General features: G+C 32.7%; 1 protein-coding gene across 3 annotated transcripts in view; it reads right to left on the reverse strand.

Moving 5' to 3' along the window:
• The window catches only part of LOC105319741 (tyrosine-protein kinase transmembrane receptor Ror), a 46,698-nt gene that overhangs the window by 2,922 nt on the left and 23,898 nt on the right, over positions 1 to 19,878 (reverse strand). The window contains exons 2-9 of one of the 3 annotated variants that reach the window (XM_066074930.1): positions 14,473 to 15,136; positions 12,153 to 12,182; positions 11,848 to 11,880; positions 4,645 to 4,812; positions 4,337 to 4,419; positions 3,042 to 3,384; positions 2,573 to 2,737; positions 2,357 to 2,475 (exon numbers count right to left, since the gene is read on the reverse strand). In XM_066074930.1, coding sequence (XP_065931002.1) covers positions 2,357 to 2,475; positions 2,573 to 2,737; positions 3,042 to 3,384; positions 4,337 to 4,419; positions 4,645 to 4,812; positions 11,848 to 11,880; positions 12,153 to 12,182; positions 14,473 to 14,566 — 1,035 coding nt within the window. In that variant the 5' untranslated portion in view covers positions 14,567 to 15,136. Of the gene's footprint in view, positions 1 to 2,356; positions 2,476 to 2,572; positions 2,738 to 3,041; positions 3,385 to 4,336; positions 4,420 to 4,644; positions 4,813 to 4,931; positions 5,038 to 11,847; positions 11,881 to 12,152; positions 12,183 to 14,472; positions 15,137 to 19,878 lie in introns of those variants that run through there. The other 2 variants (XM_034444775.2, XM_066074931.1) reach the window with 2 other exon arrangements.

Below are 19,878 nucleotides of genomic sequence, written 5' to 3' on the forward strand. Positions count from 1 at the left end.
TTTACTGCCACCCGGTAAATTAAAACAAGAGGCCCATGGGCCACATCGCTCACCTGAACAGCAGTTCCTTGTAACATTCTATTTCGTAGCATATGCTTTTTCTATTTTAAACATTGAACCCCTTTCTGGGGCCCCAGTATTGGTCCGAGGTTTATGGTTGGCTTTAACAACATAAATAGTAACATAGGAATGAAAATGTGTAAACTGCGGCGGGACCGCACGTACACAGCCTGAAAAACTGATCGTAGAAGAGTTCCACATCAAAAGGAATAGCTCTGTGTCTCAGACTGTACAGATCAACATCAAGAAAGATAACTCTTAGTTCCACTACATTAGAGTTTACACAATTTGAGGATCCTTGCATAGTAACCTCACAAACTGTAGCATTATTATAGTTCTCGAGAAAAACTATATAAAAACATTTTCAATATATCTTTCTATGTTAAACGTTGAGCCCCTCTTGGAGCCCTAGTATTAGTCCAGTGCCAAAGCTTTATTTATTTGGAATCTACATTATCTGCAATTTTTGCCCCCCAAAATCAAAGTTTTAGAAAGAGCTTTAAAATAAGGTGAAAGATAGTTAAAATCATATTGGAAATAAAAGTGTAAAAGGTTATCACCACAGTGACGTCATAATGTAGAAATGACGTCATGAATATTGCATTATTTTGATAAATGGATGTTTTGTTGCAAAATATGGGTGTTTTCCGGTGGTTATTCGACTGGGAAACATCGAGCGCAGGCTTGCTCAAGTACCATTTTTTAGTATAATATGTATAACTATCTGAAGAAAAACATATGTTAAAATCGCACTTGAGCAGACCTGCGCTCTATACTTCCGAATGCAAAATATAGAGCAAAAATGAGAATATCTTCATTTGTTTGCAAATTTGTGGGAATTAGGTCATTTAGGTGACATCATAGAAAAACAGGGAGTAAGCAATGATGACTAAAACCAAGATTAAAGTTATAGGCATCCTCTTTACAATGATTTGTGAAGATTTCATTTTTATACGATACTATTTAAAAATTGGTTGAAATCGGGGGCAGATATTTGACCATACCGCACATAGTCCTTTGGCCCAGTGGTTCTTGAGAAGAAGTCGAAAATGTGAAAAGTTTACAGACGGACGGACAGACGGACGGACGACGGACAACGGGTGATCAGAAAAGCTCACTTGAACCTTCGGTTCAGGTGAGCTAAAAATCACAACATGACAAAAGGACCATATTTCAACGTCAAAATATAGAAAGCCCTACCTTTACCGAATTACTTGATTTATAAATTGTACAGTGTGCATTTGGTTAAATATTGTCGTGAATAACAGTAACATTGAAAAATGACGAGCTATGATGGGGATTAAATAAAATCTTTAAGTAGGCGAATAGTAGTCGTTCTCACATCCTGTTTATCATGGAAAATAAGAAAAGTGGATAAATTCCTTTTATGGGAATTCTAGAAGAGAAACAAGTGATAATGAGCACTTAAAGTCTTAAGTAAAGTGTTAATTGATTCCACAAACCATACTACCCATCCTAAAGGGTAGTGAAAATCAATTTAAAAGGATCGACAGGCACATTTTACCTAGTGACTTGGGTATTTTTATAAACTTGACATGGGAATTAATTCCAGATACATGTACTATCTTAAAATTCGTTGACCTTTGCCAGTCTATCGCACTAGTCATTTTTATGGAAACGTGCAACTCTATATGTGTAATTGTCCTACTAAATTCAACTTGTGTGGGAATTCTTTAACACGTCATGTTCTTTTAAGGTCAATGTAGAGGCCAAAAGTCTTGTAATGAACAGACATTTCAAATCGTTCAGTTATCAAATTTGGCTTGTCTAATTTCGATAAATTAAATAGTTTTTATTTATCTAAAACGATTTTCTATAGTGTAACAGGGTATTATTAGAAGAGCCCTTTTTTACTGTAACCTAACAAAAGGACCATATATGATTGAGAGAATACTTGGCCACAAAAAAAAAATTAAATGAGTTTATGTTAGATAATTTGTAAATTTGTAGATGGGTTGTCATTTGATATGACTCAAATTCATTTAGCTTACCTATTTACACTTATTTACACTATATGACGACAGAAATGACACCGTTTTTGAAATTCAGTCGATGTTTTATTGTGTTTAATCAATGGAAAGCAAATCGCAGTTTTAGACAAGCGATGTTTTTCTGCAAAAAAAGAGTCTTGAATAGAATTTGAATAAAAAAATATTTTTCAAGCCTACGCTCATTTTTTTGGAAGAGGGATCAAAGTAATTATGTCATAGTTTTTAAACTGACAGCATACTTTAGATTTTGAATTCAGATAAGGGTATCTAAACTTCTGAAATACCTTTTGCAGCTTGAAGTCATTTTCGTTTTTCCGCATCACCGGGTCATTTCTGCGAAGAAGTTCTGCTAGGTCGCCATGGATCATGTACTCAAAGATCATGTAGGGAGAATCTCCAACATCTGGTATATAATGAAAATAACTATTGGTTCGACAAGTTACATGTATATTCTAATGGTACATATTTAACAAAGTGAAATTATTGGAAAATCCTTTTACCTTTTGTAATTACACCAAGAAGACTCAGGATATTATCATGGCTGAAGTTGCTCATGATTTCCACTTCTCTTTCAAAATCTTCCTTAACTTCATTTGACACACCCTCTTTCAGTATTTTTATAGCAACGTTTGTAGCATCCGGACTATCTGGGGTGTAATATAAACCTGCAGAAAAATTTAAAATATAATTATATTTTAAACGAACACTTAAGTTTCAATTTATTTGTGTGTTCTCGTGAGCTTTAGCCACATTATCCTGATTTAAAAATCGTGTTGTATTGATTCTTTTGTCAATCCTTATGTAAAATTTTCATCATAAAAATTCTCCAATGAAATGCGTCTTACAAAATGAGAAAGAAAACCTTTAACATTGGCATATCATTTACTGCCATGTGTTATGATAAAACTCGCAATAAGTAGTCATACTTTACATGAAGATGAACATTTGGTAATTTCAAAAAGCTTATACCCTTATACACGTGACCAAAGGCCCCTTCCCCTACGGTTTCAATAATCTTCACCCTCTCGTATGGAATCTCCTTAATTGAAATTTTCTTCTCCTCGGACTTGTCTTGTGACGTCATAAAATATGTTGGATTTTTGTTCACAAAATTCATTCTATCTAATAACTGAATGTCTTCATTGTTCCGGATTATGACGTCTTTTCTCTTTTTCTTTCTTTGACAAAGTTGTGTTTTTCGCGCGAAAACGAGAATAAGTATTGTGAGAAGAGTAACAATGAAAGATACGGGGATAAAGATTTGGAGAAGAGTCTGTGTCTCTTCGGCTGATAGCACAATATTGTTCTGGGTCTGAAAAAATGAAAAATAACATAAAAGCATATTTATTCAATTTCGTATCAACTTCATTTTTGGGAGTTGATTTTAATCAAATCTCCTATGCAGTTACTCTGGTAAACCGAAAGTGAAAAAGTGTTTGGACCTAAGCACAAATCATCACCGCTGACAAGACTTAGTTCTTGAAAATAATAAAAAAATTCAAAGTAATGTATGCTGAAGCATTGTTTTTCAAAGAAACTTATCAATAAACACTTTGAAAATTGTAAGATTTAATGTAATACGAACAACTAAGATATTTTTGTAGTCTGTATTCCTACGCCAGAGTTTAATATAGCCTCGTTCAACCAAACGCTCGGCTGTCTCCGTAAATCTCCGACAAGCAGAAAGGCTCTCTTGCTTGTCGGATATTAACGGAGAAGCCGAGTGTCTGGTTGAACGAGACTATATTTCGATATCAATAGTGCTTGGATCCATAAAAATTTTTGAATTGCTTCGATTACTTATACATAGTTTGAAATTTATCTTTAAATATTACACAACATGATTCATATGGGGTTTCTCGAAATTCTTGTAGGAAAATTCTAAAATTCATATAATAAAAAAGTGCGTAATTCAAATACAGACTAGAAACTAATTGCCATGCAAGATAAGTTTATTTAAAATAAATGATAATCGATAAAATCAACTCCCGTCAGTACTTCAGTACTTTGATTATCCTTTTCTTATGTAGATTCACACTTGATTCAGTAACATTTATATGTAAATAAACTGACAAACATAGGCTTTTGAATAACTGTCAAACTCATCTCATCAAATTTAAAACTATGACATTTAAAATTTTTCAAGATCCATGTATATTTCAATTCTATTGATTTCAAAACTTTAAATGAAAAATAAGAATAAGAACACTTTTGCTACCGCCATCGAAAGAAAGAAATAATAAAAATATAAAAAATGTACAAACTCTGTTTGAGTTGGTGGTGACATTGTTGCCAACAGAAACGAAGAATCCGGAATCTCTGACCTTTTGTGATGATATGGTAGCAGCTGCAAGTCAACAAGCATCTAATTATATCAATGCAAATTTTAATGAAAGAAGACATAATAAATACACTCCTTTCCTTCTGATGCTGGAGCCAGCATGATAAACTTTGAATTATGATTTCTGGCTATTTTAAATCGATTCTCATTGAATCGAAGGAGCGTTCGAAACAAAAGATGTATGACAAAAACAAAAACAATAGAAGATAAAGTAAGAGAAGTGAGCCATACGAGTTTCACAGGACCCATCCTTGTCAGTCTCCTTCAAAATGGACACACAGAAGCACGTTTTGTACCCCCGGCCGGCATGGTCCGCGCAGTGAACGTCCTCTTGTATACCCCTCGATGAACTGTTGTGTACTTCGCAATCCGCAGTCGTGAAGCACTTTCGGAAGTTTCCTGAGAACATTTTGAAATTTAAAAAATATGAAATTTAAATGATATTATTAAAAAAAGGATGCAATCAATTTCTATAAATACATGTCAGTTTTATGCCTATCATGAATTCTAAGATAGACCTTCAGTTGAGACATCCATACTTCTTTTATTCGTCATCTTTCTTGAACATACTGTACTTAAATGAGTGCCGGATTACATGCACAAGTCCACGACTTATTCATTTCGAACTTGTCTAACGCGTGGGAGAGTAAGTTTCAGCAAATAGTCTGCTTGGTTTGAATATGGTCGTGATTTAATTAACAAAAGGATGTTCACTCCTTAATGCTGGATCGTTTCAACCAAGTCAACTTGAGAATAGAATCAATATTGCAAAATGTTAAGAGATCTATCCTAGTTGTCATCACTTCTATTAATCAGTGTTTTGTGTAGTTACTAAATAGATGTGAATGTTATTGACATTTAATTCTCTCAGCTACAATTTTATTCTTATACATGTACATAACACAAGCTGAAATGATAGTTTGACTCTGCTTTTAATTTTATTACTATTGCTAAAATTTTAATGGAACCCGTCTTCGAACTTTTTCTTGCGCGGTCATGTACCATGGTATTTTTGTCAACCTAATCACTTGGAACATATTTTGTGTACAGCCCGTAAATAATCGTTTCATTATCCGGAAAGTCTAAAAACGGCTCTGTCAAAAGCAAATTTATTTTCGCACAGCGATTTCCCTGCTAATCACATAAAATGGAATCATGGGTAATCATCAATGAAAACGTTACTTTGAACAACCAGCACAGTATGTCCAAACGTGTAAAAAAAAATCGATAACCATTCAACAAATTGTATTTAATGACAGTTCTTAATTCTTTCGTCCGAAACGAGTCCGCTAATACAGACTTAATTCCCTTTATCCTTTTCTCATTTCCTGTCGAAAAGCCGACCATTAACCTGAATAGCTGTACACTATTCACTGTGAAATTTAAACCAACATATTGATGCTGATATTCATATATTGTTAAAGACTAGCTATTCCTATGATTCAAAACTAATTTTTTGATTGTATAAAATGATCAAAACAAAATCTGCGAAATAAATCATCAAGGTTTTATCGTCCGATTCATCACTATGAGACAATCTTATGCTTATTAGACAAGAAAGAATACTTATAAAACAAGTCAGATACCTATAGGTCAATCCAAAACTGTTTATGTTTCACTCACAAGACAGGTTTTTACCGATTAGATAAGCTTAAACTTAAAAATGTTTCAATGATTTAATAAGACAAGCCAAAACTTTGTAAAGTTACACTGATGACAAACCAAAACTGTTATGTTTCACTGATTAGCCAAATCTATTTTATGTTTCATTGATAAGACAAGCCAAAACTTTGTGATGTTCCAATCAATGTTATACTGATGACAAACCAAACCTTTGTAATATTTCTCAGATAAGATAAGCACATACTTTGTAGTGTTCATTTATAAGGCAAGCCAAAACCAAAATGTTGCTTTTAAAAGACAAGCAAAAATTTTAATTGTGTCACCTAATGCACAGGCAAGAACGTTTAAATATATAACTCTACAAAAAAGGTATTCGAGATTGCGTCAGCATCAGTCATTCTCAGTGACACAATCCCTACAGTGTACCAAGACTAACATTGTAGATTTTGGGCCTAAATTATTTCATCTTTTTGCCCTGAAAAACAAATTCTGACCGGCTGGTTTATCATTTGTCTCCACGACAACCGACATAAAGTAAGATGGAATCTTAAATCTTATGTCGATGCACAAATAAGAGTTATCAAACCTTGGTAGATAAGTTAACGTACATCATTCTTTAGAAGACAGTATTAATCGCGGTCTATTATTTGTATACTTTGTCTAGTAAATAATGTATAAAACAAATCTGTCTTGAAATATGTATGTTTACTCACATGATGTGAGTTTTATCAACATAGTGATAATTACATTACTGTTACCATGGAAAGTAGAATATGAATCCAAGAAGCATGTATGTGCTAATCGATTCTTAATGAAAAATGAATGCAATTGAAAATAAAATGATGAAAGAGATCGGTAACCATGGAAATAAGTTTTATTTTTTACGGTTTTTTGATGAATTTGTTATCATTGAACAAAGAGAAACGTACAGTTATCTAAAATTGAATGTCATTTGATATTTCAATGAAATAATTGAATGATTTAGAAATCAAGTTATTATGGAAATCATTTTTCTATGATATTTAGCTTAAACCACGTTCACTGAAAGAAAAATAAATGTCTGCCTCCGATTACTTTCTAACGCACATTTAAAGCATTTATGTGGACTATAAAGTTAAGATTATTAGTAATTTGTTACCCAGCATATATTTTATTTTATTTTCCAAGTTAATGTAGTTAACGTTTGCAAATTAATTTTACTATCAATAATGTAGAATCATCAACTTAAGGGGTATATAAGTGATATTATTGTTTTGTGTTGAACATTTCATGCATTGAAACCATATAATGTCTCTGTGATTTTAATTACAAACACAATTTGAGAAGACACAGCACAGTTACACCTAATGCCCGTCCCAAGCACCATTCATTGCGTGTCAAATGTTAATCCTAAACTCAGATCTCTTTCGTTCTAATCAGTTAATCAGTCCAATGTCACGAGAATGATAGAGAGGTTTCCAAGAGGTATTGATTATCTCTTATAAGATTCTGGAAAGAGGCAAATCCTACTAGTATCTTGCTTTCATGATTTTTGCTTTTTATCTGTGGTCTTTAAATGTCCGCCCAGAAAGGTAGAATAGTATGACAGGTTCATCTTAATGTATTTTGGGAAGGGGGGTTATCATTTTAAATATCTGTGTAAACAGTTAAATGTCCATTATTTAGACTTCAAATAAAATGAGAGGCCCAGGAACCACATTGCTCACAACATCATATAGGGAAATTTGTCCATTATAGCTTGTCATACCAAATAATTTTTAAAATATTAAAACTATACATTACTAAAACTACTTAATAATAATTTTACAAGTAATTACATGTTTAATTGAAACCAAAATCCCTTTCCTAAACTCGAGGTTAAAATATTCGTGGGATGTATGAAATTAATTACTTAGCATGTTTCTTTTAGATCTAAATACGATATTTTTGAAACGCAAGAAAATTTAGGTTTCTTGTTTTTTAATGTCGTATAAAGAACATTTTCGGTAAGATCTTTTAAATACTTTTAATGCAAATACAATCTACATTAAACTTTTTTCAAACAGTGATATCAAATGTTAAAGCAAAGAAAGCGGTTGTAAAAAAATGGCATTAAAATTTGAACAGTTTCTTAGTAAACACAGGCAATTTAATTTATCGTGACAAGTAAAATACTTCCATATATTTTCAAAGAACATTAAAGTAACAACTGCCAATATGTTCTAACAATTTACAACATTAAGGAAAACTTGAGCTGTCATCTTTAATAAAAGAAAAGATTCATTCACGGAACTGAAGGTTACATCGCAGAGGTACCTGCAGGTTTGTAGCTTCCGGTCTGTAAAAAAAACTCGAATGGACGACCTGAGAGCTACAGTTTTAAAAAGTTGCAATTAACAGTGCACAAAAACTTGCACAAAGAAAATGAGTGAATAAGGCGAGTGAAACGCCCATATGAGAAATGATTAGAAACTGCAAAAATAAATATAACTAGACACGATCTCGTTGCGAGCAACGAGGAGGTCTTCCGTGCGATTTTTTGAAGGTTATATGGCCTTGACTTTGATATTTGACCCTTTATCTCCTTATTGGGGCAACAACAAAAAAATTGATGGTTGAATTTTATTAGGAACATCATTCTCAGCATTTTATTCTATATTGATTTTCAAAATAATGTTTTTTAAAATATTTGTTCTGTTTGAAGTATGTTATCAAAGTTTGGTACTTCTGGCCCCTTAAAACCCATTAAAACCCCTTAATACGGAACACATGATAAAATAATTATAATATGTTGTTAAATAAATGTGAGATGAACATTTTTGCTTCCTAAACATATAACAAAACATTTTTCAGTAAAGTGCTATGGAAGAAAGACTTTAGAGCCCTTTTGGTCCCTAAATTGAAGGGCCAGCCCCTTTTTCTTGGCATCATACGAAAGTTCTTTTGATATTAAACATATTTTGTTCAACAAGTGTTTAGAAATTCTTTGCCGTTTTTGAGCTATCTGGGATATGACGTTTTAGGGGCCGACCCCTAATCTCCTTATTGGGGCCAGATAACGAAAATTTTATGATTGAATATTGTTTAAAACATCATTCTAAACATCTTTTATTCGATATTGCTTTTCAAAATATTTGTCCTTTTTGAGATATATTCGATCGAAGTTTTGGATTTTTGGCCCCTTAAAACCCCTAATTACGTAACGCATAATAAAAAATTTATAATGTATAGTTTTATTAGTAAAAGATGAACATTTTTGCTTCTTAAACATATTACAAAACATTTCTCAGTAAAGTGCTATAGAAGAAAGACTTTAGAGCCCTTTTGGCCCCTAAATTGAAGGGCCAGCCCCTTTTTGATGGAATCATACGAAAGTTCTTTTGATATTAAACATATTTTGTTCAACAAGTGTTTAGAAATTCTTTGCCGTTTAAGAGCTATCTGGGAAAGGACATTTTAGGGGCCGACCCCTAATCTCCTTATTGGGGCCAGATAACGAAAATTTTATGATTGAATATTGTTTAAAACATCATTCTAAGCATCTTTTATTCTATATTGCTTTTCAAAATATTTGTCCTTTTTGAGATATATTCGATCGAAGTTTTGGATTTTTGGCCCCTTAAAACCCCTAATTACGTAACGCATAATAAAAATTTAAAATGTATAGTTTTATTAGTAAAAGATGAACATTTTTGCTTCTTAAACATATTACAAAATATTTCTCAGTAAAGTGCTATGGGAGAAAGACTTTAGAGCCCTTTTGGCCCCTTATTTAAGGGACCAGCCCCTTTTTCTTGTTATCAAACGGAAGATCGTGTAAATATAAATTTTATTTGCTTTATATGTCATGGTAAAATATTTTCAGGAAAGGAGATAAAGAACGAAAACCATTAAAAATTACGTCGTTTTTTAAAACTCGATTTTCGGGTCCAGGCGAGCTTCGACGCCTTTGAAGCCAGACAACCACAAATGCCTTTAAACACATCTACAATCTTTTGTCTACAATCCCTGAAAATTTAAATTCAATATCTTTTTTCGTTTAGGAGGAGATAGCAGGACAAAATGACCCTCTAAAAATCACTAAAACGTCAATATCTCCCGAACGGAAATGACGTCATTAAAATAAAAAATTATATATAAGGTTTTTATCAATATCTACAAGATCTGAAATTTTCACGAAAATCGGTCAAGTCGTTTTCAAAAAATCGCTTGTACAAAAAAGCGTAAGAAAAAAAAAAAAAAATAAAAGGGAAAAAGAAACAAAGCAATAACAATAAGGTCTTCCGTTGGAAACGGAAGACCTTAATTAAATCTGGTACTTTAAAAAAAAATAATTAAAAACAAAGTAAATTTAACGTAACATCGGTTTGTAACCCTTAAATATTTTAAATACTCGCAACAGGTTGATTTAAACTGGCGTATTTGTGTCAAAATCTCCAAATAGTGTCATTTTTATAACTTCAAAGCCTTTTCTTTTATAGAGTGGGTCTGAGCTCCATATTTTTGTCATAGTCTAAATGCGGTTTAATGGAATTAAAACCGATTTCAATCAACAACTATGTGGAGATATGACCCACTTTACTTTAAAAATGTCATTTTGTAGCCAAACAATTGAACGTTATAGAAAAATAATACGTCTGTAAATTCATGGCCAACGTCTCATATAGCATAAAACAACGCAATTTGTTGTGATTGAAATGGCTTACTGGTTAGAGCACCAGACAATAGGTAACTGTATAGAACTTGGGTTTTAAGGTTGTGGGTTCGATACCACCAAACTTAAGGATTTATTATTCTTTTCTTATTGTTTTTTGAAATATTTCTAACTGAATATATTTAGAAATTACCCTTTTGTAAACTTGTATCATAACATATCAAATATATTCAATTGAAAAAAAATGTTTAATTTGAAATTGTATTTTATGACTAAAGCAAATGGGCAGCTATTCCGATTATCTTTTTTCCCCATCTTCTTGTTTTATTAATCCTTTCTATTATGAGAAGAGAAGACCAACACTATAGGAAGAACTTATTTGATTTTATAGTCGTATGACACATGTAATGTACTTGTATTATGTATTATTTTCTTGGTTTAAAAACATGGAGACGTTATCAGTCACTTTTAGATTAGTATAACGGAAGCAAGAATCAATACAAGAAAAAATCTACACATCAAACTTTTTTGTCAGTTGTCATTTTAAAAGTGATGTATGATTTGAAAAATCCTTAAGACTAAAAATATGGTGGGTACATAAAATATCCTGTAATGGGGGAAATTACCTCGTCTTGCAAATAAAACAAACTTAAACTTATAGACGCCTTTGCATATTATACAAAAAATACCACCACCAAGAATGCAACACTTAATTCGATTAGAACTAAATTTCTGTGTGAAACCTGATAAATTTTTACAAAGCATCGAGTGCAAGAAATGCCAAACGGAAACAAAACCCAACTAACAGATGCATCTTTTTTGTTTAGATATTGCAGCTTGACCTACTTAGAGCATTTGTAAGATTATAAAAAAAATACATATGCACTAGCATTTACGGAACGAGTCTCTGATGAACACACGTCGTTTATATGTTTGTCGATGTTACTAAGCGTTAAGGAACGGTTACCAGATAGTTCTATCTGTCAACGTTGGAATAGAACAATAGATGAAAGTTCGTATGTCTTTAGTTGAAGCCCCATCTTGCAATTTCTGAAGCCTTAAAAAGTTAAGTCCTTTTTGCTTCCTGTTATTTTCCATCACAATTGAGTTACGACAATGTTAAAGTATTAATGCAAGCTCAAATACCAACACTGCAGTCAAAAATGTTTCTTCCTTACCATTATCAGAGTTTCCCGAGGAAGGAGGTGGATCTTGAATAACATAAAGAAAAAGTTAACCAAGCATAAATGATCATTCATAAAAGATTTAAACGATTGCATTTTGATTACCCAAGACGTCTTTATCTATAATAAGAGCATTATAATAGTTCTTTTTAATATATGAATTTATTTATTTAGTTTTATCATTTTAACAGTTAACCGTGAGTTTTGTATATGTTTGTCTTAAAATTAACTGAACATTCTTAATTTTAAAGACTGTTATTAAATAACAAAATTGATATTTATAATAAAGTAATGGTTACCGTGAACATCGTCTGTATCATCTCCTGGAACTAAAAAAAATGTTTATTTAATCAAAAACTTAATCAAAAGATATATCAAATGTAATTAAGTAAATATTATGAAACATTCATGCTACTTGTTTATAATGGAAACAATTCTTTTTACATATTATACCATCACATTTCTTCTCAACATTTTCAAAAATCTTATATCTTTGTTTACTTCAAGACTAATTATATGAAACCGCAAATTAATGACAATATAAATAGAATTTTAAAATAAAATCTTGTTACCATATTGCCAGGGTCATTGCATATATTACAATATTTTAAAATTAAACATTTGGTGGGAATAAATTGTCTATGATTATCCGTAGATTGAGAATAAAAACACCCACAAAATAACACGGTGTCATGAACGGGATGCATATAGCTGTTACCATTACAGAAACCTAGGCAATTAACATTGTGTGCCAATACTTTTAACCTCCTTAAAAAAACCCATCCAGTTACTAACTTCACATAGTCATTTTGAAATAAACGTACATGTACAATTTGCACATGCTGCACTGTGTACATGAACGAAAAATTTTTAAAGTTAGCATTTTAACTATAAAAACTGGAGACGGGAATAGTCTACAATGTAGTTACAGCGACAAAAGTCTATTTGGTAGTCCCTTATGATGGCTTCGATGCTCAACGAGTAACATTAAAGATATCGCTTCAATACAAACGGCAGCTTAGGGGAATCCTTCCTATACATACGTTTAATGATGGGCATATAGATAAAGCATGCAATGGTAAGAAGTTTAGCAAATCCACCGACAGAATGCTTTTCCAGAGAGCCTTTGAGATTTAGCAATCAAAATACGGTATTATACAAAGTTCAGCACCGTGTATCCATGTACAACATGTACTAACATGTACACATCAAAACAAAAATTCTCATTATCCAAAACGTAACGGATTTGGTCATAAACTGGTCCTAATGTACCGTCATTGGTCTTTATTAATCATATATCTTTGTTATGATAAGACCTTCAGAGCAAGGCAAAGCAGTCTGCTGTCCTAATGAAGATGGACTCATCCAGGGAATGCTTCAGATGTTGTACCCGAGAGACTAAAGCAGCTTACGCACAAATTACACCGAGGTATAGCGGCGATCAAATCGACCTATAGATCCTGAGGCAGGGAATTAGGATATTGTTTGGACCCGCACTCCAGTTTCTGTTTTCGAACTTATCAGTAACGGAAAGCAGACTAGAAAAATAAGTTCCATGAAACATTTTTTGTGATTTCTGTTATTTTTATTCAAAACAGAAAAGAAAGCATCTTGTCAAAACATCTTACTTTAAGTAAAATAAAACATCGTATCATCCGCAGAATGCCGATGGCTTCTCTTGATATGCTATCTTATTCTTTGGCAGATTATGCAAATTGTCTCGGTTTTGAATGCTGAAAAGACTCAATTTTAATTTTGTCATTACTATACAGAGACGTTCCTGGTGTAATTATACATGTTAAAAATATATAATTAAAAATATATGTATATATACATTACAACTAATTTGGTCGTAAAAGATGTTATTAATAAGTATATGTCTCGTACATCATACATCTTAGGTAAAAAAAAGTCCTATGTGAATTATTGTCTTTCTACTGTGAGTTTTCTAATATATCCATCTAGTTCATATTTTTCTTGGTTTTGTTTGTTTTGGTTTTTTCTCCCAATTTTTGCCGTCCATCCTGTGCATTCACTTTGAAACCCAACGTTTGAAAAAGCAATTATGATGAGAACGATGTTCTCAAAAATATGTCAGAGACATCAATCTGTCAAAAACGTAATCCAAACATGTTGTGCTACAAACATTTCTCCCCGATTCCGTTTTTAATGTTGTAGATATCTTGTAATCACAATTGGTCGTGTATTCTGATCTCTCTTAGCTACAGGTGCCCTCGGTTAATCGGAGAAAATTTCTTTAATATCAACAAACTATTCACCTTGGCATTCCGATAGGTAATCATTATTTGCTTGAACTACATATAACCGTTCGGAAAGCTTGCAAGTGAAAAATATAAGAAGGGGAATGCACTAATATATCGAATATTTATTTCACAATATCATTTTTATGAGGTATTACTTTCTAAAATAAATATGATTTTTACTTTGATAGTCCCATTGAAATTACCTTATCTAACGAGCATTTCTAAATGTCCACTTGATTGCAGACGCCATATTATATAAACTACTAAGTTTGAATAGATTATTGAATATCAAACATAGTTTAAAAACTAAAATATAAACCAAGATTTAGTTTTACAATAGAAACGTGTTTCTCACCTGATCCTAGCCCAGGAAGAATTTGCCCAAAAAAGACATTATCGTTCTCCGGGAGCGGTCCTGCACCGACCAGTGTACTTATGTTCAATGTCATCGATCAAGCTGTTGACAAACGCATTTAAAACAAAACAAAAAATTTCGCTGTAGCACTGACGAGAATCCGATCCAACTTCTTGAATTCAAACCAGAAAAATTCCCAAGACGAAAATAACAACCGAAGTCCAAACTCTACCACACCTGAAGAAAATGTCGCTTTCGGTGCTAATTTACACAAATGTTTTATGACGTAAGAAGAGACAAAAGAAAATACATCTCTTTTAATCAGGAAATATAGAGCATGTTCCTCGCTGCCACTCGAACTTCATCCAGGTTAGGAAATAGAGATGAACATAAGCAAGAAACACGCTAGAAGCGATTGACGCCGCTAGACTAGATGGGAAAAAAACCTTCCTTTCTGATCGCTGCGAAGGAACCGTACGCAGCGATTAGCTAAGACTTGAAATTACCGTAATTCTTCTTAATATATCCAACATTTCCGTATCCAGTGAAACGAAATGAATAGAGACATGACACGGAGAAAAGCTTCTGACCGCCTCCATTTACGTGGACAACAGTTTATATATAGAAATGGATTTTGAATGATTACTTAAAAGTTTGACTAAGCCTAGACGGGCAATCGGTTTTTAGAACGCAGTTCGCAGTTCGCAGTTCGCAATTGAATAGTGAACTGCGTTCTATAGAACGCAGTTCGCAATTCAAAATTTAGTGCGATTGAATAGTGATTCAAAATTTAGAATTCATATTTGGGGCCCGCTTGCCTTATATTCAATTGAATAGTGAACTGCGTTCTATAGAACGCAGTTCGCAATTCAAAATTTAGTGCGATTGAATAGTGAACGGCGTTCTATCTAGAACGCAGTTCGCAATTCAAAATTTAGAATTCATATTTGGGGCCCGCTTGCCTTATATGCAATTGAATAGTGAACTGCGTTCTATCTAGAACGCAGTTCGCAATTATTCAAAATTTAGAATTCATATTTGGGGCCCGCTTGCCTTATATGCAATTGAATAGTGAACTGCGTTCTATCTAGAACGCAGTTCGCAATTCAAAATTTAGAATTCATACTTGGGGCCCGCTTGCCTTATATGCAATTGAGTAGTGAACTGCGTTCTATAGAACGCAGTTCGCAATTCAAAATTTAGTGCGATTGAATAGTGAACTGCGTTCTATCTAAAACGCAGTTCGCAATTCAAAATTTAGAATTCATATTTGGGACCCGCTTGCCTTACATGCAATTGAATAGTGAACTGCGTTCTATAGAACGCAGTTCGCAATTCAAAATTTAGAATTCATACTTGGGGCCCGCTTGCCTTATATTCAATTGAATAGTGAACTGCGTTCTATAGAACGCAGTTCGCAATTCAAAATTTAGTGCGATTGAATAGTGAACTGCGTTCTATCTAGAACGCAGTTCGCAATTCAAAATTTATAATTCATATTTGGGGCCCGCTTGCCTTATATGCAATTGAATAGTGAACTGCGTTCTATAGAACGCAGTTCGCAATTCAAAATTTAGAATTCATACTTGGGGCCCGCTTGCCTTATATGCAATTGAATAGTGAACTGCGTTCTATCTAGAACGCAGTTCGCAATTCAAAATTTAGAATTCATACTTGGGGCCCGCTTGCCTTATATGCAATTGAATAGTGAACTGCATTCTATAGAACGCAGTTCGCAATTCAAAATTTAGTGCGATTGAATAGTGAACTGCGTTCTATCTAGAATGCAGTTCGCGATTCAAAATTTAGAATTTATATTTGGGGCCCGATTGCCTTATATGCAATTGAATAGTGAACTGCGTTCTAGAACGCAGTTCGCAATTCATTTTTGGGGCCCGAAATTTTCAGGAGCATCTACTAGTGGTATTTCACTACCACTGTGAAATTTGGTGATGCAGTAATCTATAGTTTTTGAGATCTGTATGGTGTCCGGACAGGGCCATTTGCATTAGCGCGACATCGCGTTCAGATAAACGAGACATTGCGCTAACACATGTACACAACACACGCCGTCGCGCTATTACAACTTTGCACAACACGCCGTCGCGCTAACACAACTTTGCTTAACACGCCGTCGCGCTAACGCAACTTTGCAAGTTTCACAGTCTAGTAGGAAGTCGTGTCCGGAAATATTAGACTGCGCATGCTGAAATATGCATGCACGCAAGCATGGATAAAAAATAAATAAAATGTACTTTGAAATATATATATTATTTTCGTTTATTATCAGTGCATATGAATAAAAATATAGTTACTAGTGTGTCACTAGATAAGGATATGAATTTCGTGGATCATTGTTAGTTGATCCACGAAATTAAGTATTCATTGAAGAGCAATTTTAATTAACGTTTTGTATTGATAGGTTCATTGGCCACTAATTTACGTATACTTGATATTGTGATTTTCACTTTATCCACGAAAATTGATGCCCTTGAATATTAATGAAACCACAGTATTCAATTACATATAAGCCCGATTCTCAGAAACTATAGACTACTGCATTACCATATTTTCACAGTGGTAGTGAAATACCACTAGTAGATGCCCCTGAAAAATTCAGGTCCCGAATATGAATTCTAAATTTTGATTTGCGAATTGTTTTCTAGATAGAACGCAGTTCACTATTCAATTGCACATAAGCCCGATTCTTAAACATAGGTAATAACAGATTACAAAGCTCACCGAGACGAGGGATCACCTTTTTGAGGAATCACCTTTATGAGACCACCTTTATCATATTATTTGAAAATCATAGTTAATGATCTTGGATATACATGGATACTGTTTTGACAAAATATCGTATAACAATATCATATAATAAAAATTGTATAATAATCATATGTTCATTTCATAGGGTATTATATGATACAATGTTTATCAATGCGATAATATAAAATACTATATTGCATCCTATGATACCAGTACAATATATATCATATATTACCATAAAATACTGTAATAAATAATGATGAAATATGATATTGTAACATATGATATGACATTGTATCTTGTTATACATTATTGTATTTGATCACATAATACAATATCATAATATATTATGATATTGATATGATATGATACATTATAATAATATATGATACAATATCATATCACATAATGCATCACAATATTATACTGTATAATATTATAGCATGATATTGCATTGTATGATATTGTATTATATTTGATACAATGTAGGATATTGTATCATATGATACAATAAAATTAGCTACAACATTGTATCATATCAATTGATACAATATCATGTGATATAGTACTATATTATATCATACAATATCATAGTATACTTTATTGTATTATATGATACAATATCACATTATACAATATCATATAATACATTTTCATATATTGATAAAACAATATATTTTATAAACCAATCTCATTTTATACAATATCGTATCATATGATATGATATGATATGATATGATATGATATATATATTATACAATATCATATCATATGATACTATATTATGTTGCAATATCATATGAAATAGCATGTGATAAAATATAATATATGTGATATTATACAATATCATATTATACAATATTGTATCATAATAAACAATACTATACATAACAATATCACAATACAATATCATATCATAATGTACAGAAAAAATTGATACAATATCATATCGTATCATATGATATGATATGATATATTTTATACAATATCATATCATATGATACTATATTATGTTGCAATATCATATGAAATAGCATGTGATAAAATATAATATATGTGATATTATACAATATCATGTTATACAATATTGTATCATAATAAACAATACTATACATAACAATATCACAATACAATATCATATCATAATGTACCAAAAAAAATTGATACATTATCATATCGTATCATATAACTTTTTACAATATAATATATGATATAATATTGTATCATATAAAACAATAGTGTATCATATCATACAATACTATATCATAGGAATCATATTATATCATTTAACAACGAACACATCTATCAAGCAGGTTTTAGATAGGATAATTTTTTTAGCATCCTTGATAATGGAGATCTGCATCTGAAGCTACCTCTGCAGTTCATTAATATTATAGTTAAATCAACTATGCAAGCTATTATCTATAAAATATGTGACCTGTTCCAAAAAAACAAATCTCTTCCAGCATCCGAAACATACGCCTCAGATTCAGCATTCAAGCCTGCCAGGTGCATCAGTGTCATAAGACGTATCATCCATGCAAGTTTTATGAAGTTAGGACCAGTAATAACTAAGATATAATCATCAGAGGGCACCTGCTCCAAAAACTTTAACAAACTCTTAAAACCTTAACCTCCTTCAGCATCCGAAACTTATGGCTCAGATTCAGCATTCATGCCTGTCAGGTGCATCAGTATTATAAGACGCACCATCCATATAAGTTTGGTGAAGTTAAGACCAGTGATAACTAAGTTATAATCATCAAAGGGCACCTGCTCCAAAAACTTTAACCAGCTCTAAAAACCTTAACCTCATCCAGCATCCGAAACCTATGGCTCAGATTCGGCATTCCGTCCTGTCAGAGGCATCAGTATCATACGACACACCATCTATGCAAGTTTGGTGAAGTTAGGACCAGTAATAACTAAGATATAATCATCAAAGGGCACATGCTCCAAAAACTTTAACCAGCTCTAAAAACCTTAACCTCATCCAGCATCTGAAACCTATGGCTCAGATTCGGCATTCCTTCCTGTCAGGTATATCAGTATCATAAGACGCACCATCTATGCAAATTTAGTGAAGTTAGGACCAGTAATAACTAAGATATAATCATCAAAGGGCACCTGCTCCAAAAACGTTAACCAGCTCTAAAAACCTTAACCTCATCCAGCATCTGAAACCTAAGGCTCAGATTCAGCATTAAAGCATGTCTGATGCATCAGTATCATAAGATGCACCATCCATGCACGTTTGGTAAAGTTAGGACCAGTAGTAACCTATAAATTGCTATCAAAGGGCACCTGCACCAAAAACTTTAACTTGCTCCAAAAACCTTAACCTCCTCCAGCATCTGAAACTCATGGCCCTGATTCAGCATTCAGGTCTTTCAAGTCCATGAGTAGGTCAAGATGCATCATCCATGCAAGTTTGGTGAAGATAGGACAAGTAATAACTTAGATACAGGACCTGCAACAAAAACTTTAACCAGGTTCGGACGCCGACGCCGAGGGTATAGCATAAGCTCCCCCCGACTTCGTTTCGGTGAGCTAAAAACTACCCAAATATGAATTCTAAATTTGAATTGCAAACTGCGTTCTAGATAGAACGCAGTTCACTAATCAACAATTTGAATT

The sequence above is a fragment of the Magallana gigas genome, chromosome 2, assembly GCF_963853765.1.
Source record: "Magallana gigas chromosome 2, xbMagGiga1.1, whole genome shotgun sequence".
NCBI classification, from domain to species: Eukaryota; Metazoa; Mollusca; class Bivalvia; order Ostreida; family Ostreidae; genus Magallana; species Magallana gigas.